The 19,712-nt window shown below is 41.7% G+C and overlaps 2 protein-coding genes across 2 annotated transcripts; one reads left to right on the forward strand and one right to left on the reverse strand.

Annotated features, from left to right (window-relative positions):
• Nucleotides 1–790: 790 nt before the first annotated feature.
• On the forward strand, nucleotides 791–11,057 carry gltpd2b (glycolipid transfer protein domain containing 2b). The gene is made up of 4 exons (XM_079356431.1): nucleotides 791–1,312; nucleotides 3,477–3,535; nucleotides 3,713–3,891; nucleotides 5,775–11,057. The coding sequence occupies exons 1-4, from the start codon at nucleotides 1,243–1,245 to the stop codon at nucleotides 6,388–6,390; spliced, it is 924 nt and encodes a 307-aa protein (XP_079212557.1). The 5' UTR covers nucleotides 791–1,242; the 3' UTR covers nucleotides 6,391–11,057.
• Nucleotides 9,124–19,182, reverse strand: atp1b2b (ATPase Na+/K+ transporting subunit beta 2b). Its single transcript, XM_079356432.1, has 7 exons — nucleotides 18,713–19,182; nucleotides 14,689–14,817; nucleotides 14,487–14,594; nucleotides 14,078–14,283; nucleotides 13,790–13,849; nucleotides 13,294–13,389; nucleotides 9,124–13,168 (listed from the first exon to the last, which is right to left on the reverse strand). The coding sequence occupies exons 1-7, from the start codon at nucleotides 18,801–18,803 to the stop codon at nucleotides 12,998–13,000; spliced, it is 861 nt and encodes a 286-aa protein (XP_079212558.1). The 5' UTR covers nucleotides 18,804–19,182; the 3' UTR covers nucleotides 9,124–12,997.
• Nucleotides 19,183–19,712: the final 530 nt, after the last annotated feature.

The raw sequence follows: 19,712 nt of genomic DNA on the forward strand, positions 1-19,712 counted from the left end.
GACCGGCCCCTCCCAGCGAAATCATTGCTGGGCCTGCTTTCACTAGTTTCCCGCTCCACTGCTGCAAAATACCATTGTTCAGTCCCCCTCTTCACAAGCATACATGTGGTTTCGGCTTGAGTGTGGAGTTCAATGTCTGTTCACCTCCCCCCTCTTCAGCAGCAGCATCAGCAAACCCGGTGATAGGGACCAATCAGTGAGTACCCCCCTGATAGTGATAATCATGGGAACACCCTGCATGTGTAGCTCATTTTTTACTGACGCGTCTTAGACTTTAAACCCAGATAATAACAGAAAATCATGAAATAATCCACAAGTATTTGTGGGTAAATTTTTCTGAATCCATTTTTTGTTAAAGATTAGTTGACAGAAGAAATAAACCAAGAAATGTTGGAGTTTTTTTGCGTGACAAGGCATTTTTTTTCTTTCTTTCGTGCAAGGAAAATGTAGGTTAAGCCTTGTTATTCATTGACAAAAATCACTCCCTGTTTAGACATCCTAAAGGATTGTTGAGTCAATAAAAAAGGTTTACTCTGGGAGAGTCTTTCTTGCTATACTCCCATGAAAGGCAACATGCTTTCAGAAATGTGTGTGCGCTCTGCTGCTATGTGTGGTGGTCGTGGTGTGGCTCCTAATGGTGTGTGTGTGTGAATGAGTTATAGAGGGTGGGAAGGGAAAAGGGAGGAGGGAGGGTGTTGGTAGTGGGAGGAGAGGAAAAGGAGCAAGTGTTTACTCCAAGTGACCAGGAATACAGCGCATATCTGGAAGATGAATCTAGAGGAAGGGGGTTACTGGCGGACAAGCTGCGCTGGCTCTGCTTTATCAGCCGGTAGCTTCTCTCGGTTGATCTCTGGACCCTCAGATTGAGCAACATAATAGGAGACAGGCAGCTTCTACATCAGAGACACAAAGGCAGGAGAGAGGCAAGACGTGAATCAAAGAAAGTGAAAGAAGGAAGAGGAGCAACCGGCAGAGTTGTTATAGAGGAATGAGGCAAGGGAGCAGTTAAGTTAAACATTAGCAGAGGGGCTTCAACGCAGCATGGTTAGGAGAACTTTTCATTCAAGAAGAGCATGAGAGGGTGGACTGGGGGGGGTCAGAGGCAGGGGTCCGGTACACACTAATTGTGGTGACAGCTTGTGCCAGGGGGAAAAGGACACATGTGAGACTCAGAGGAATGAAAAGATAGAGACAAAGAGAAGGAACAGAGAGGACTGAAAAACCCTAAAACTGGACTTCAGTATGGGTGTGAAGAGCAAGGCTGCTGCTGCTATCTTAGTCCTGCTGCTCTTCCTCGGTTCCCTGTGGCTGCGTGAGTATCTCTCTACCTATATGTGTGTGTGTGTGTGTGTGTGTGTGTGTGTGTGTGTGTGTGTGCGCGCATATGGGTGTGTGTGTTACCCCGTTGTACTATTAATCCATACAATCCCTTTCTTGTTTGAAAGGCACAAGCTCCAGATGAGGAATGTGTCACATGGTGTGGTGGCTGTAGGATCCAGCATGGTGGTCACACATCCCTACTTTTCATGCTTAACAACATGGCAGACATATTTTGTGGGATTTGACATATTATTGAAATTTGAAATGACGGACTTTTAGCTCTCAATTTAAGCTTTTTTTTTTTTTTAGTTATCAGAGGATATTTTCATACATGTTGTTGACTATTTTATTGTATCATTTATATTTTTGCTTGGGCTAGACCGTAGGTAAAATCATCCTTTCATTTTCGGGTCCAAAAAAGTCAACTAAATGTTATCAATACGTGTCTTTTATTTGTCTTTTAAACAGTATGACTATCCTCAAACATGGCTGTGTTCTGTTTTTCAATAGCTTGAATTAAATTAGAAGAGACAAGCGAATAAAAGGAAGCAACTGAGCTGAAGAGTTTTGTGATGAAAGCATTAAGAACCAGCAATGGATCCTCAAAGTGACTCAGATAGGAGAGATTTAAATATGGCTTGTAGTTTGTACATGGCACTTTTCACATCCCTCTTGATGTTTTTGGCAACACCATCAGGATGTCCCCGTCAACCCTTTCCTGCAGCTGCTTCTTAGGCTCTTGAGTTTAAATAGAAGTTGGAGATGTGGGTAACTCGGTCAAAATAAAACATACAGGACAACAGTTCATGGGAGTCATCCTGGGTCATCCAGTTTATCCTTTTAGTTATTCCTGTTAATGATCAGCAGTTTTCTGAATGGGTGCCACAGTTACAGGGCAGATTTGTGGAGGGTCTCACCTGCAGCTTTTGTGGCTTTTATTTGGACGCATGTCATGTGGGCCCAGAATACAGTTTGATTTCATTAAGATGTCTTCAGGCCTACATTTGACTGAAGCAAAGAATTCTGCGAAAATTTAAAAACTCACAACCTTTTTCACAGTTTTTCTCAATTGAAGAATTTGAATTTGCCTATCACCCTTACATTGTTTAAAAAACATGAAAAACACTTTTGTTGAAAATATATTTTTCTTTTAATTATACATATGGTGTGTGTAGTATTTTTGGCCTTTTGGCAATATTAAGGTATGGCTCATAATTGATGCCAGCACCATGTGCACATGACAGTCACATTCCTGAGCTTCCTCTGCCACAGGCTGAAATTAGCTCAATGTGGAGTTAATCAACAACGTGTGATAGTCAGCCGCCTCATAATCAGTTTTCTAAGGATGATACATTTCACATGACAGCTTTGAGCCAATACTAAAGAAGGCACGCTATAAATTAAAATACAATTTGGCGTTAACACACCTATATGTACAATGATGGACCTCCAGAAAACGATCATCTGAAGCTCAACAGTTTTATAGGCTAGCATGTTTAGCTTGCTGGCTATCTTGCATTGCTATATTGTTGACTCCTTGATAGCTGTGTGTTTTTCTGCAGCACCAGGAAGCTTTTAAGAGCAAAGAGCTCTTTAAAAATACAGTACCTGCTCAGTACTTCATAGCAGACACAAGGTAGAATAGCCTGTGAGTCTTTATGAGCAATTAGCAGCTAAAACGCTATAGATTTGTGCCCAGGCTGACAGTGACTCAAAAGGAAGCTAAAAAAAGAGAGAATATAGCACTAAAATTCACCCTGTTGATCATAGAAAAAACTCCAGAGCACATATTGTTGCTCAGTAATTCCTTGATGTGTGAGAAACAACCATTTAGTAACAAGTTCACCAAATTAGGCTTCACAGGGTGATATGAACAACCTCTTCCTGTTTCCCCTGAGTAGCCAGGAATACAGCTATTGCATGTTTAATGTCCAGAAATTGTGAGCCTTAATGAGACATAATTGTTAATAATTGATACAATATGTATCAATTTTTAATTTCAATGTGCTAAATGCACCCTTAATGCACTAAATGTCTTTGTGATTGAATCAAATTATGAGTTAAAGTTGCAAGATTATCTGAAAAATGTTGTCATTGTGTCAGAAGGCAAACACATACTAACATTTCCCTTGTTTCATTCTTGATGTTTTGCTCAGATGGAGGTTTGGATTATCACTGGGATTCCTGTTTCAAAGGTTATAATCAAGTAAATAAGGTAAGAGCACAAACAAATGAGACAGCAGTAATGCTACTTTATTACATTTCCTCCTGAAGGCTGATCTCGTGAAGCAGATGGCCAATTTGAATGTAGTGAATCACTTCCGCATTCTCCCTTTCTTTGTCCACAATCGCCCCCTCACTCACTCACGCACTTCCCATCCCCCACCGGCAGCTCCACCAGCTGTATAACAGCAGTGTGGCAGAGGGAGCGGAGGGCCCACAGGTCCTTGAGGGGTGCCCTGGTCAGACCTTCCAGGTGTCACTGCTGCTCTCCCACCTGCTGGCCGCTCCGGCAGACACCTCTGACGTGCTTCTGCAGCCGTATCTTTCCAGCTGGGATGAACTTGTGAGGTAATATCATCAGATAACACAGGAGTACTCTGATAATACGGCTGCTGGAAAGAATGAAGTAATTTACGACATAATGGCATAACAAATACTCTGATATGATTTATCCTGTAATGTTTTACTACATAATTGGGTGGGCATATAAATCACATCAGATTGGCTTTCATCAGGTCAAATGGCAGAAGTGTGAAAGTGTGGGAAATGTAAGTTTGTTATGTCTCCATTGTCTTGTAGAGTCCCACAAGGCTCATTAAAATTTCATAAAATGTTTTAAGTGGGCTGCATGTGTTAGAGCAGACAGCTGAATTTTTCACGATTACTTTATTGTGACTTTTTCCAGTTAGCCTCCTAGTAAAATTCCCGCAAGATGTCAAGATGAGCCGATGTGTGAATGCTGCAGGTAATCGGAAAAATTGCAGAAAGCGGGTGGGCCGGTAGGATCTTCGTGCATGTATTGAAGCTGCTTCTTACTCTTTTCAGTTATACCCCGAACTGACATACAGGCAAAAACTGCTTCTTCCACCATCGTGGATAAGTTGTTAATATCAGACTGACATTCATAGTGTGCTTTTTTACTTTATGACCTTTAACCCTCCCACCCCACTACATAAGCGAAAATGGCTGAGGAGTAAAAACTACTTAATTTTTAGCAGCTAGGAACATTATGTTGTTTTTATCGCTTTGGAAATATTACTAAACTGACATCAATAGCTTCAACTACTGAACCTATTATGCTTATGCAAGCCTTGAACTCAACTGAGCACTCTTCTCAATACTCAGCATGTCCGCTCTTAAAAACCTACAGTAACAGCAGCAAGCTTCTGCAAGACTATTTTCCAGGTTAAACAAATGTTTTCATATTTCTTCCAGGCGGAGATCTTCACTGGCTCCCTGCTACGTACAGGATCAAGTTTAAATTTCTCACCTTTACAAATAACAAAAAGCTTCACAATCAGACTTCAAAATATTTGACCTTGTTGCAACTTGCAGCCTCCCTAACAAAAGAGGGTGAAAGAGGAGCGGCAACATAATGAAAGAAATGACACTAAAACGTTTAAATGATTGAGCCGCAATCTGTATTTTAAATAAATGTACCCCAAACAGATTCAAATATAGAATATAAATGAAGACAATTGGAATGAAGACCCGACTAAAATTAACAAAAGATAGGAAGATGTTGGGCCAGCCATGATGTGGACTGTGACATTCAGCACCTTCCCTCTGAACAACATAGAAAAAAACCCCAACTAACCTAACAAACAAAATGTTAAAAATGGGTCGACCATTAGTCTGTCTCTATCCCGAAACTAAAACATTAAATAAAAAGTAAAACCAACCCAAACAATCTATAACATCTCTGGGAACCCTGTTTGTTTTAACAAGAAGAGATTAATGTGGACAGAAAACCACTCCTCACCACATGCTGTCCAGAGTGTGCCTGCCAGTGCCTGCTCTCAATGCACCTCTAAATCTCCCCCCTGACATGCACAGCAGGCGGAGCAAATAGAGAGACCACAGAGACAGTGGTGAGAACAAGGCTGCACTTTAATCCTGAATTCATCTCTGATCCACTTTAGACAAACATGCTTATGTTTCTGTGAGTTCCTCACGTGTGCCTTAAACACATGACGATGGAGCGTTCAGGCCTCAATCCTATGTAATGTTCTGCCCATACTATCTATGCCCACCCTTTCATAGACTTCTTGTTTAGACAGTTGTTGGGGAAATATGTTTGGGTCATCATATTTTAAATATACCTTATGTGATTTTTTTAAATAGTGTATTGTACTCTATTATTGTAAATCTCTAAGTTGTATGATGGTGATCTAAAGCTCCTGGTGATTTATGTAAGATAGATGTCTTACCTTACTTACCTGCTCCTCTAGGTTTATGGAAGCCCTCGGCCCAATGGTTGGACTTATATCCAAAGAGATAGAAACTAAGACTTCTATAATCCGGCAGCTGGCTGTGCTGGCTGAAGAGAGCCCCGAAGCAGAGCTGGGCCCGGACGGAAACTCAATCAACTCTGTGAACACAGAAGCTGGGACAAATGACCCAGAGGCCTCACAGTACACTGGTGCCTACTACTCGGTGCGCTCCATGATCTTGGCAGAGCTGAGCCAAGGCCAGGTGGACTTCAACCAACAAACGGACTCTGGGTGCCGGACTCTCCTGCGTCTGCACCGTGCTCTGCTCTGGCTGAAGCTCTTCCTGGAGAAGCTGGCGGAGACGCCGGTGACCGGCCGGCTCAGGAGCCCCTCGGAGCTGTGTCGCGAGGCCTACCAGAACACCCTCGCCAACCACCACACCTGGTTTGTGCGCAGGGCCGCAGAGCTGGCGTTCATAGCCTTACCTGAGCGAGGCTTCTTCTACAGGCTGGTGTGTGTGCAGAACCAGGAGGAGTTTGGCCTGCTGCTCAGCAGAGTGGTTCAAGCTATAGGAGTGATTTATGACAGGACACAGAAAGCACTGGAGGAAAATGGCATGCTGGACTTGCCATAAAAAAAGGGGACTGTCGGTCCTGGTTGTTTCCAGGGTTTCATACATAAACACAAAAACTTCTCATTGAAAGATGAATGGAACTGCTTTTTCTAAATGAAGTTTACATGTGCCATATTTTCCACCTGACCAAAGTGCTGTTAACAATCAACTTATACTGAATGTTTTTTTTTTCCTATTAACATTCCTCATTCATTTAGATGAGACCACATGTTGATTCGAAGTATATGAAAGGCAGCTGATAGAGCATTTACACTGTTCAAACACAGGCTGTGAATTATTTAAGCTGGTGGGCACAGAATCATGAAAGCACTCAAAGAAACATGTGTGTCGCTTGTGATGTCCTTGAGACCGGCTCACAGGGGAGACAGTTAAAGCTGCTGTGAGGAGTTTTTTTTAGCTGGTTTTGAAACACACTGAAATGATTGTTAAAGCCTCTGTTAACCTACAAAAGCAAACAACGCCATCATTGAAAAGATGGATAATTTCTGTATTTATTTTTAATGCTTGTGACCCGAAGGAGCAGAGTAAGAGCACGGCATCAATCCACTGTAACTTTGCTAAATGTTGCTTAGTGATGTGCACGAGGTGGATTCATGTTGGCTCTTTGTAAATATTATAATTAAGACTGCGGTCTGCACCTGCTCTTTTTGGAAAGTGTCTTAATATAAAATGCACTATGAATTGGTGCTATACAAAAGAAGATTGATTGATTACGATAATATATAATAAACTTTTATTTTCCCCCTATTCGGGGAAATGTGGTTGTTACAACGGCTCAAAATAAAGGACATGAATCAGTTTAAGAAAGGAAAAAGATAAAAACATAACATATACATCACTTGAATATAACAAGAAAAAAAGTGTGGTAATGAAATAAGACTAGAAATGTACACTATGTTGGGTACGTCGTGTTCAACTCTGACCTGTGGCTCCTTTTTCCTGCGCGTTAATTCCCACCCTGGACTCTGTCCACTGTCCAATCTCCAAACTAAAGCCTTAAGTAAACCTTTAAAAAGATATAAATACACTGTGTGAATGTGCACATGTAAAGTGTAGGTATGTAGTGACTGGCTGCCTTCTGTTTTCATTTTTCCACAGCAAACATTCACATTCAGTGATGAGGTTTGATTGTTCAAAGGCAGCAGGATGAGTTTTTTTGTTAAGAAAAAAAAAAACGATTTTCCAGAAGTACAGGACAAAATCAGCAAAAAGTTTATCCTCCTTCTTTGTCCACAGGGGGCACCAAAGTGCACACACACTGGATACTCCTCACAGAAGCTTTAAAGAGTTGATTGCTTTAGATTGGTACAGTTTATGTTTTTAGTGTGGTTATTTGTCTAAGGTTCACATTTTGCTGTTCCCTTTATATCTGATTTGATTTAGTATGCTACCTCATAACTGGCTAGGTCAAGATGCCTGTTAGCCTTAAAACCTGGGTCCAATCAATCCTGATCAAAGACGTATTACACTGAAATGAAATCGACATGTGCTTCACACTGACTGATTGAATTTATCAGTTTTACACTGAAAGTTTTTGTACCATGTTCTGAATGATCAAATATAAACGAGGAGGAGGAAATGCCGTTGTCTGTTTTGTCTGACGTAGTTTGGTCCAGTTATGTGACAAGTCTGACATTTAAATGCCACATCAGTGGTTGTGTATTGCTATCTAATATCAGACAGACTTAAATACTCTTCTTATATAAGCGTGGATAAATCATTTTGTTGAGGCTTTTACCTTAAAGACCTTTTAAATTAACAGAGGGTTTATCCCCTCCAAATATCTGTCTGTCATATTTATCTTTCATGTTTGGGCCTATTTTATTGAGGGCAAAATCCTTTTTCTGAAAAATATTGTAGGATTGCAGGAAAGTCAGGATTTTAATTATTTTAGTGGGCGTAACAGAGAGAGTAGTATATGTAAGAATAGGACACTGGCCATACTCTTGATTAGACTATTTTAAACCCACAAATACCTCTAATGCCACATAATCCAGGCTTTCTCTCCCTCCTTGCCCTTCGCTCTCTCTTTTTTCTGAGGTGGAGACAGTAAGGAAAGAAGAGATAAGGACAGAGCCTGGAGACAGGACACTGGTCTGAAGGTCAGAAAGCGGAAGTACACTTCGCCTGTAATCTTGTCAAACTGTTGGAGGCAGCATGTGTTAAAACGACTCATCAGCCATCTCAACCTGAGCCTCGGTGCATTTTTATTACGTTCACCTGCTCTGTGTGTTGCACTGGACCTTTGACCTGTGGTGTGTCAACGAGGATGACGTGGTGCTGCTGGTATTTCCACCACCCACACACACACACACACACACACACACCCTCTTGATACTGGTGTGAAAATAAAGCGATGGAGGTTAGCACTAGTTTTCTTCTCACATCAAAAAAAACGTCACATGAAGTCTCTTTTTCTCTGTATCCACATCTCACTTGTTACTACACGCCACAGTGTGTGCACAGGATAACGCTCCCGTCCAATGGCACTGCAGCCTACGAGGATTATGGTGAATGGGATTACATTAGATTACATCCACTTGATGCTACTTTTGACACCGACTGGCTTCTTTTTCTGTCTCCTCAAAGGCAAGGCTACATTTGACTCCTTTTGGATTCCTAGAAAAAAAATCCACATTAGCATGACTGCTTTTTGACATCAATATAAGTGTCTCTCCATGAATAAGAAATCATCTCGTCTTTTAAAGAGGCAAAAAAGGAGTGAGTCTTGAGTTCCCTTAAATGACATTTATTTATTTCTCTATCTTGGTTTGCAGTAAACATGAGCAAAAATATACATACAGTAAGAGCGAAAATAAAGATCCAGAATAGAGTTTTCATCCTTTTGGGTTAGAGTAAATTTCACTGATTTCTTTCTTGAACTATCCGTGCACCACAATCTTAGGCAATAGTATGATTTAAGACAAGAGGGGTTAGTTGGGGAGTCTTGGTTAAAATGATTTGTTGATTTGGACACAACTTATGGACTCTCGTTGACATGTCTGTTTGGCCCTGTTGTAGTTTTAGACTGAAAACGTTCTGAATAGATTTGCATTTGAAAGTCCTCTGAAGACGCCACTTGTTGCATCCAGTTTCTTTTTGATGACTTCAGTCTGGTGAAACAAGCAGCCGAGTTCAGAGAGCCGTCGCCGCAACATTTAAAAGCTCCATTTAAGAAAGTAAAAAGGACTTAAACTATGACAATGAAAATGTTCTACATTGAAAAGAAAAAAAAACGTCTTCAGCCGAGCTGTTACCGTTTGGTATTTCAAGGAATTAAATGATGAAAACCTACCAACCAGCTCCCATGATGAGATACAATCCAAGCTTATACATTCTCTCCTCTTTACAATAAAATAGCAATAAAAATACTCTTTTTTTTTTATAAACAAAACACCACTTGTCTATACTGTCTCACCAGAGTAATGCACCGGCACAATGCCTTCATGCACTATCTGGATAATCTTTCTTTACTCTTCCTTGCTCTTGATGACACACTGATTTTGTTTCTAGTAAATACATCATACAGCCACACAATAAAAATAAATAAATATATTGCTTTTTGAGAAAATCTCCAAGTCATCAGAGAGAAATAAAAACGGATAAATGGAGATATGAGGAAAAAACATTCTGTGACACTGGGGAACAACACTGTCTGTCCACCAGGAGGCACTGTTAAGTTGCAGTGAAACATGTTCCTTTTTGTGCGTATTCTTAATATATAAGAGGAGACCTTCTAATAGCACAAGGTGGTAAGCCCTCCACCCGGTTCCTATCCCCACATGAGATCCTCACTCACATCTGCGCCTGGTAAAAAGACATAAACTGTGATGAAGATCTTTGGTTGAAGAACGAATCTTCACATGCACATGGGTAAAAACATGAATGTCCGAATATATGATGGAAGGGCATGTTTGATTTGATGTGCTGTGATTTGAATGGATTTCAATTTATTCTAAAATGGTTAAAGTAGCATAAACTGGGAGCAAGCGCGTTGAGTCGAAGAAGAAGAAGTGGAGGAGGAGCGACAAAGTGGGGTAAAGAAGTTCAGCGTGCCTCCTCTGGATTAGCCGAGCAGATTAAGAGATTACAGAGAAATTAAGTAAGTGTTGCAGGAGTGCCAGAGGAGAAATGCATGTGAACTGGTCAATGGACTGTCTCAAAAAGCAAAGGGGGAAAAAAAAGCTTCTGATGGCTGTTAGATCACTCAATTCATTGTGAATAACTCCTCCGATACAGATAAGTTAATCACATTACACCTAATAGTCCTTCTGTCTCTCTTTATCAAATCTGCATCAGGCAATAAAGTCCCGTTCAGACCAGAGTGGGATATCTGCAAGCAGACTGAGGAACACATTGCAAAGAGAGAAATGTATCAGTGGAGTCGAGCCAGGTCGTAATGTGAGTGAACAGATGCCACATTTGTTGCGATGACATTGCAGGTTCACAGACATGATTTTGTAGCTGTGATAAATTAACGTGCCTGACTCCAAACAGTGTGACTTCACAGATTTCCTCCAGCCAATATTTGCAGGTGTTTCTCTTACATTTCTGTGGGACTGGAACTGCAGAGTGAACAGTAAACAGCGTCAGCACCAAACTCAGTCTGAAAATGTCTGACGTGATGTCTGGACTTTCAGACAGATCCTTTGAACAATGGAGAAACTTGTAGCAATAAAAAAACAAACATAAAACAACCTGTCTCTGTGTGGTCAAGGATCTCAGGTTTGGGCCTATACAACCAAACTCTGATGCACAAACAACTCACATATTTTAAGACTAACCTTCAAAGGAACCTGGAGACTACATTTTGATATTTTAAAGTATGATGATGAGTTTGAAGAAAACAAACAGAACAAACCAAAACGGTCTACATCACTCTTCTCAAAAACTGTACATGAGTTAATTCAACTCAGATTCACAAAAAAAAAGAAAAGAAAAAAGAAAGAAAATCACACTTCCAGTGCAATTCAATACAAAATAGGACAAAGGCATCTATTTCTGATACATTTGAAATAGATGCAAAACACGCACACAATAATACTTAAGTTTTATAGCTGTTGTTAAGGGCTCAAATGGTTGATGGAATGGCTGGTTGTGCAGCAAAATATATTCTTTGATATTCAGATACGTTTTGTATCTGGGAGCTGAACTTGATTAGATCCTTTGTTTAGGACATAAAAAAGCTTTTTGCAAACCTAATGTGATTTTAATTAAATCTCTAAAGATATCATAAAAGGAACGACGTCCATGAAACACGACAGATGCACTGTAACGTCACATGGCGCCACCCTGACAGCAACCAAATTAAACTGTCAGCTGAAAATCATAAAACAGAAAGAGGTGCTGCCTGCAAAAATAATAATCAATATTTGAGGTGCTTCTTGGGATGCATGCAGTCAAACAGAAAATGAAAAACGCCGTTAATTTCATGGCATGGTCATTAAAGACCTACAAACGTTGGTGCATTTCTGCATCCAGCCTTCATCAGGAAGTCAAGGCTTGATGATGAAACCAGCAAAGTTTCAAAGATCTAAACGTGCATGCCATGAAAAAACATGAACGCATTTCAATTTTTAATGAGGGTGCCTTTGAGGGGTTTTTTTAGTTTTTTTTTTAGTGAAACCCTTCTGTTTTGAAAAGCTGCTCCAGCTCAAATGAAACGACTGAATATCAAACGATCCAAAATTATTCTTACTTAATTGACTTTTCCTCAGCTAAAAGGTAAACTCAAGCATTCATAGTGTATGCCACGTAATGAATATTGCACATTGCATGCAACTTCCCGACCTACAGTATGAAATGAGACCTGTGAATGAATGGAGCACACACACACACACACACACACACACACACACACACATAAACGCACACACTCTTAAGAGGTTTCGAGCTCTCCTGTAAACTCTCTTTTTCGGGGGAATGACTATTTCATTTGGTGATTTTGCACGACTACAGTGTGTTCCCTCCTGGTGGTCAGTGGTTTCAAGTGATCTGTTTTCTCACACTGAGCCGAGAGGCGGGACACGGGGGCCTCCTGCCCTCATAGCACACTAAAGACAATACACACATGCAACATGGCTTCATCTCTGCATCCATCCGCCGAGATATACGCGAGTCAGTTGGATTATTCTTTTAAGTGCAACAAAATACTGATATAAGGTTATGATGCCGTATAAATACTGTAGATATACACATTTTGATTTGTAATTTGTGTATATTCATATATAGAGGGAGGCTCTGTAAGGAGGCAGCAGGAGGGGGAGCAGCATTAAAGTGGTACTGTTGCTGATCCTCGCAAACTCTGGAAACACACGTTCACATCCTTTACATCTCCTAGTTTGGTCATGCAGTATAAATAGACGTCACCTCAAACTAATGTACAGAAAAGAATTTGTCCCAAAGCTCACAGACAGAAATAATGCCAGCATTCGCACCCTTTTATTTCCTCTTCATCCAAAGACTAAGATGAACTATTTCCTCCCAAAATGTGGAGGTTTGTAAACAAATCCTACAAAGGCTGTGAATACTGAGATTGCTTTCTGTGTGTGTGCAATGTTGAAGAGAACGGAGACGTAGTTTTCAGGAGAAGGAAAAGAAGGTCAAACTAGTTTGGGTTAGTGTTGATCCTCAGCTTGAACGACACCCTCCCAGCATACTTGTCCCTTTCACTTCCGATGGGAATGTTGCTGGCGACAATCCTACACTCGATGTTGACTTCTTGATTGGCGGTAATGTTGAGGAACTTGACAGCGACCAATGGCTGGGAGTAGTTCACCTGAGGAGAAAGCAGATCCAAAGACGTTTTAAAAACAAAGGGCGCTGACGCGTTCCGTCTGGTACGTCGGCGATAAACTGTCTGGAGATGCTGCTTGGTTACAGCATTCATGAGCACAATCTTACCTGAGCTTTCTTGCCATAGTAAGGGTAGTACATGAGGTTGAAAGTGCCGTTTGGTGGGAAGTACACCAACTGTCCAATTTTGTCAGAGTCTTCTCTCTGAAAGGTAGGGAAACAAAGAATTGAGTCTCAATAATCTCCTTTCCTTTAAACCTAACGTGTTCATCTATTAGTAGGTTCTGTCACGGTGATAGACATAAACATAACGCTAGGATCTATAACTCGTCTAATCTAAAAACACAGCTTCTACTCTGTTCTTACCCATTCATTTTTGCCAACTTTGTATCTCTGTGAGAGGGCAAATTAGCCAATGGAAAAAGCAACACAGACAGGTGGTGTAAATGACAGAGGTCGCATGCAGTACAGACAAAGAGAGAGAATGAAGCGTAGTAATGGGTGGCATATTGCAGACATGAGTGAGTCACAAAAAGCTTGGAATGGGCTGAAATCCAGATTGTTATGTGAGAGCGTTAATTGTGTCAGACAAAGCTGGGGTTACCTTCGCACCACAGGTGACAAATGGAGGCTGTCCGTCGTTTGATGGAAGCATCCCAATCACCTGTAGAGAATAAAAGACATCACTTAACATCAAGCCTTTCGATTAAAGATTAAACATCTTTAATTTATGTGGAGGAAAGTAAACTCCTGTTCAAAGCTCACACCAAATATGTCATAAAGTGAAATAAATGCAACAACTAGGACCAGTATTCTTTCCCTCTCTCCCAGCCACTTTATTATCTCAGTCACTCCATGTCTCCTAGCAACACCATCCTTTTCCCTTTCATACCCGATTTAGCTTGATGATGATACATGGTTTGCCATCCTGGTATCCATAGTAACGGTCATTGATTCCAGAGCAGTCCTCCAGTATGGTGCGGTTGAACTGACAGGAGCGCTTTGGGTTGTTCTTCACGTCGCCGCTGTCTTCCTGCCTAAAGTACTGGTCCGGGGTGCAGTCGTCGTTTTTCTGGGCTTGCACAGAGTTGTTGTAGGCTGCAGAGGAGGAAGTGGGGAGAGAGAGAGAGACAGAGCAGGGGAGGGGCTTATTTTGTGTGTTTAAAGGCTTATGATGCGAGGCAATCTCCTGCCCGCTCACTGTAAAGGAATTATCTCTTATTAGGTAAAAACAATTCATTCTGGATGGTCACATAATCCGCTCTGAGCTTTTTGAGTCACACTACAGAATCCAGACTTACGTGACAGGAACTTGTCCAGGGCCTGAGCGTACATGTCCCAGCTCTCAGTGTCCTTGATGCTGTAGACAATCTCAAAGGCCTCGTCTGCTTTTGGTCTAATCACCATTCCTGTGAGTGACAGAGGGAGACAGCAGGGGTCAAGCCAAGATCGCAAACACTGTGACCAGTGAGTTGATGCAGTTTGTATCATTAGCTGCAGCACCTGGTGTGGAGAGCCGGTCCTGCCAGGTTGGCTTGTGCTCATCCAACGTCTGCAACATGACGTACATGGTGAGCGCAAACAGCCCAGCCAGGAAGATGTAGAAAACTACATAGAAGAGAATAATAAGACCTGCGGAAAGAAGAGAAACAACTTTTATTTGACACGCAATATCAAGGAGAAATAGAGTAAACGGACATAAGTAACGATCTGTCGTGTTTTATTACAAGGACAAAAAGGAGGTACAGAAAGTAATAAAGAATACTAAAAAAAAGTGAATATCACCCTTAAACCAAATGTATGTTGCAAGCAGCTCCCCTCTCCACTTTTTAAACCAAGTGGTTTAAAATACAAGATGACATGTTTGCATGTTGCTTGCTTGAGAAGAAGCATTAACTTTATGCAGACGTTGCATTTGTGGTTATTTCTTTTGCGGTGTGCAGACTTGTGTGTCTCAAAGGATTCATTGCTCTAATGACTCCATTACAGTGAAAGACGGGTTTTGTAGACTACCATCTCCAGCTGTATGTAAGTGCAAACCATTGTTATCATTACTGTTATCGACAATATCTTTTTAAATATGAAAAATCGGACATTTGAGTTAACGGTGGAATCGGCTTTGACAAAATGCTACATGTTGTGCTACATCTGTGTGTGGTCAGAAATGTTCACAGGAGGCTGTTTAATCCTAATTAAAGTGTTTCATTCCATCTGCAGCATCTGCCCTCTCACTCATTAACAATCATTTAGATTGTGGAAATATCCATTATTGCACAATACGGTCTAAAATGATTATTCATCACCACTGAGCTGACCGAGACAGGACAGTGAACTGAAACAGCGTGAAATAAATCAGCTGCAATGGCTGCCCTCTGCTGTATTTCACTGTAGCATTTCCCCCCGTCCACAGCGGGGGAGTTAAGATAACAGAGGGAGACACAGTAGGAGGGAGGACAAGGACCCCCTGGAGACCAGGCCACAGGGTCAGGAGATTATAGGCTATCATAGACTTGGCCTTTATTCATTAACAGTGTAAGCAGAGTATACATTCAGGGGTTTCAACCCAGTAAATTTTAAATTTACGATTGAAATAAGATGAAACGTCAGCTCTGAGAAGATCGAGCTTTTTGAAGCTGTTGGTGAATTTATAGCGAAAAGAAATCTTGAAATGAAAATTGCATCATGTGAAGCATCTGACCATTATAGATTGAATAATTCTCTTGTTTTTGTAATAGTGTCTGAAAAAGTCTAATAAAAAGAAAATAATGTAGCACTCAGCCACGGCTGCTCCATATGCACCTACACAGAGTGTCTGTCAACCTAATGATCCCCAATGATCTGTTGTCCCATTCTTTGGGAGCAGCTGTTTGGTCCCTTGTCAGGCACTCCTGTCAATAAAAAGACATTTTCTCTGACATGTCTGTCAGTTTAAGAATCAACACCTGAGGTGAGAGGAGGGAGGTGGTTGGATGTCCTGACCCTGTGCCTTGTGCCCCCCCAGTGTGGAGTTCTTTCACTGTGTCAGCAGCTGCACCTGCTTCCACATGCAGCCGGGCTTTCAGGATCCATAACAAAATGTCAAGGGGAAGCTGCTCAGTGGGGGGCAATTACAAAGAGGCACCTTGATGAATTTAAGCCTGTTTGCATATTCATAAAAGTGTTTCTTAAATCTTTGCAATCTAAGCTGAAGTAAATGAATGAATGGCCGAGCAAGACGGCAGAGAGCATCCCGTCTGTTGCATGGAAAAGACCCAAGCTGAGTCATTAAAAATACACAGAGTCAGCTCTACAGGCTTTGGGCTGCACTGGAGGCACTACAGAGAAAGAGAGAGTGATAAGATGTGACAAAACAAAGTGTTTAAGTGGTTTTCTCTGTCGTCCAGTGGGGGTTTAGAGCTCGCAACAAACATGACACCACCCAGGGGAGAGTGTGTGCACGCGTGCATATACAGGCAGGGTGGCTTTCCCGTTGGCAAGGAGGGTGTTAGGTTTACAGTCTGCTCCTCTCAGTCCCTGCCGATGATGGACAGTGAAGTCTTCTCTTTCAGCCGGGTTTTTGTTTGCAGGCGGCAGTTGAAAGAAAAGAACAGAAAGGCCAGGGCGGGAGGGTTCAGTATCCGGTTCTTTCTTTGGAAATAAAGGCGCAAGGTGTCTATTCACTTTCAGAATTAATTAGAGGAAATGACGATTAATTGCTTTGTAAATGGGTGATCAAATAGAGCAAAAGTGGAAAGCAGTAGAAAGAGAATATATACTTGTGCATATGATGCAGAAACCCAGGGTTCAGTCCCTGTTTGGCACTTTGTTTGCTTAATTCTTGTGTTAGAAAACCTGAGAGTTTTCTTTTTTTGCTGTGAGAGGAGCAGGATCATCGAAGAGTCCAGAAAAACCAGCTGTTCGAACACGGTCCTTGGACTTGAACTGGTGGCAATGTAACGTCTAAATGTGCAAGATTGTTCTATTTTATTAAGGCTATTTCCATAGCATTGCATCTCTCAAAGCAGCCATGAAAACATGACGAAGTGTCCTTTTTTTCCATCCTCAAAGAGACTCTGATCAAACTCTCTGAATTTGCATGGTTCTGCATTATTTTAAGCATGAAAAACCTTTTGCCTTTTAAATAGACTGGGAACTTTTTCTTCGATTTCTCTGAGAGAGCATGCTGGGGATTAGTTGGCATAGAAACAGGAAGTCTGTACTATAAATAAACAAAGCCATCCATTCAAAGAAGTGAAAGTGGAGGTACAGTATGGAGCCTTCTGGGTTTGCGTCATGGGGAGAATGAGGAAGTGCTGAGATGATGTGCCAAATTTAGCATGTAGCTACATGTAGTGGCAAAGTACAAAAATAGCCTAATTAACAAGCCTAAGAGAGCACAGCTTATAAAGGCCAGCAGACCTCAGAGCACCTGGGACGTACTGAGCTGGATTAAGTCTTACACTGTGGGAGGATTGTAGCAGAGGAAGCTGCAGTCAATGATTCCTGCACTAATAGTACAATGTCCATTGATGACACATAATCACCACTCCGAGTACAATCCAGCTCAGTAGAACTACAATAAGAGACCAAACTTCAAGGTTTCCATTAAGGGCTTGTCAACCGATGGAAAGCTCAGAAAAGTCTAAATTCCTGAAAGTGGTTTACTGTGCTGGCTCCCACCGAGAATTGATACCTTCCCCAGCAGCCAATGAAGACATTAGATTAGGATTAAATCCCTCACTGAGTTACACTCACTGGGAGGGGCCGGGGGTTGGAGGTGATACAAATAGCATTTGGCCCTCGGCTTTACCCAGATTAAAATGTTCCAATGTCATTAGAACCGAGCCATATGCGCCCTATCACTTCATGAATCATTTAAACAGTTAAAGGCTGGTTGAAATAAAGAAAAGAGGAAAGTATAGTAATAATAACTTGTATTCACAGAGGCTGTTTTTTTTGCTTTCCCTTTAAAGTCTCGGGGGAAAACCCTGAAAAAGAATTACATCATGTTGAACGCCCATTAGAAGAAGCTACAATCATTTTTTCTGCTTAAATTCAGTAACACGTCTGTCTATGAAAAGTCTCTCTCTGCAGAGGAATTAACATTAATGCTGGCTACAGCACCCTCCGAAAAAGAGGAGCTGATGGTGCAACAGAGTGGAACCTGTCTCAGCATTGCTGCAGTAATAGCTAATTCAAATGTAAGGAATAAGACCATATGCCTCCTCCCTTATGTTGAACGCATTGCGCAGGGAAAATCTGTGCCATAAATTAATAAATAAAGACAGAAACGGAGGCAGAGAGGAGTTCTTTCCTTCCCTAAGAGCGTTGCCGCATTCAAATTTCAGCACTCGAGTGCTGGACAGCGACAGTCATCGCATTACGTTACCCTAAGAACTTCTATCAGGTTCATATTGACGTTGAAGTTGCACACAATCTCCTCTCTGAAAAAAAGCATGTCAGTACAGGCTTCGTAGACTTTAAAAGAAACCTGTTAGAGAGCAATGGACAGGTTTGCTGCATTGCTGTATAGCTTGACTCTACTTACCCCAGCTGCTCGCCGTCCTGCCCAGAAACTCCCTTGTCCTCGGGTTCCATATAAATTCTTTCCACCCGCTTTTTTCTCCATCCTTTGCCATTTTCTCATAAACGTTTGGACACCAAACTATCTAATTAACGCGCCCAAAAAGCAGAAAACGCCGGGTCCGAACAGCAAGCAAGACAGTGGAGAGAGAGAGAGAGAGAGAGAGAGGGAGAGGGAGAGGGAGAGAGAGAGAGCGAGAGAGAGAGAGAGAGAGAGAGAGAGCGAGCTGCTGTGCCTCTGCTGAGAGGGATATGAGGTATTTAAACAGGTCTGCTCAAACTAAGACGTAATGACAGAACAACTCTACAGTTGTCTATCTAATAAAACAAAGTGGACAAAAAGAGGTGACGTTCCTGCACTCAGCACAGACCTAGTATCTGCCCTCCCCCCCGGCTCCTCTTGTCTGCATGCCGCAGAGTTTTGATGAGTGGTGCAGAAATCTAGTGATACTGCGGTAAAGCACTCCCTCCGCCCCCCTCCACAGTCACCCCCCCCCCCCCTCCCCCTCCCTCCCCTTCTCTCCCTCCCCCTCATCCTCTTTCCATTTCTGGCATGGCTGCGCCCCCCCTACTCATCACCCTGCTCCCGCTTGGCAAATCATCTACGCCACATGCTGTGATTGACAACCACCAGAGCCAATCGCGTTGTTGTTAAGGTCGAGCTGTTATTGGCTCTGAAGAACGAGTGGTCACGTCACCGAATTAAAACCAATACAATAGCTCGACTCATTTTAAGACTCAAGTTCTTTGGTTGACAATGAAAATTAAATTAAACATTATATATTTATAAAATCATTATAATTGTACGTTAAGTTTGCCATAGGTCAGATGTCAGAGGCCTGCCATAAGTTTTCACCCATTTCTTTATTGCTTGCTTCTAGTCTACGATATATATATATATATACACACACACACACACACACACATATACATATACATACATATATACTGTATATATATTTATG

The sequence above is a fragment of the Symphodus melops genome, assembly GCF_947650265.1.
Source record: "Symphodus melops genome assembly, chromosome: 11".
NCBI classification, from domain to species: domain Eukaryota; kingdom Metazoa; phylum Chordata; class Actinopteri; order Labriformes; family Labridae; genus Symphodus; species Symphodus melops.

What these genes read in the sequence shown, in the direction of transcription:
- gltpd2b (XM_079356431.1), top strand. Translation starts at nt 1,243, where the DNA reads ATGGGTGTGAAGAGCAAGGCTGCTGCTGCTATCTTAGTCCTGCTGCTC. An exon ending in CCTCGGTTCCCTGTGGCTGC is followed by an intron (nt 1,313 to 3,476) that starts GTGAGTATCTCT and finishes TGTTTTGCTCAG; the next exon opens with ATGGAGGTTTGGATTATCAC. An exon ending in GTTATAATCAAGTAAATAAG is followed by an intron (nt 3,536 to 3,712) that starts GTAAGAGCACAA and finishes CCCCACCGGCAG; the next exon opens with CTCCACCAGCTGTATAACAG.
- atp1b2b (XM_079356432.1), bottom strand. Translation starts at nt 18,803, where the DNA reads ATGGCAAAGGATGGAGAAAAAAGCGGGTGGAAAGAATTTATATGGAAC. An exon ending in CCTGGACAAGTTCCTGTCAC is followed by an intron (nt 14,284 to 14,486) that starts GTAAGTCTGGAT and finishes CCTCCTCTGCAG; the next exon opens with CCTACAACAACTCTGTGCAA. An exon ending in ACTATGGCAAGAAAGCTCAG is followed by an intron (nt 13,169 to 13,293) that starts GTAAGATTGTGC and finishes CTTTCTCCTCAG; the next exon opens with GTGAACTACTCCCAGCCATT.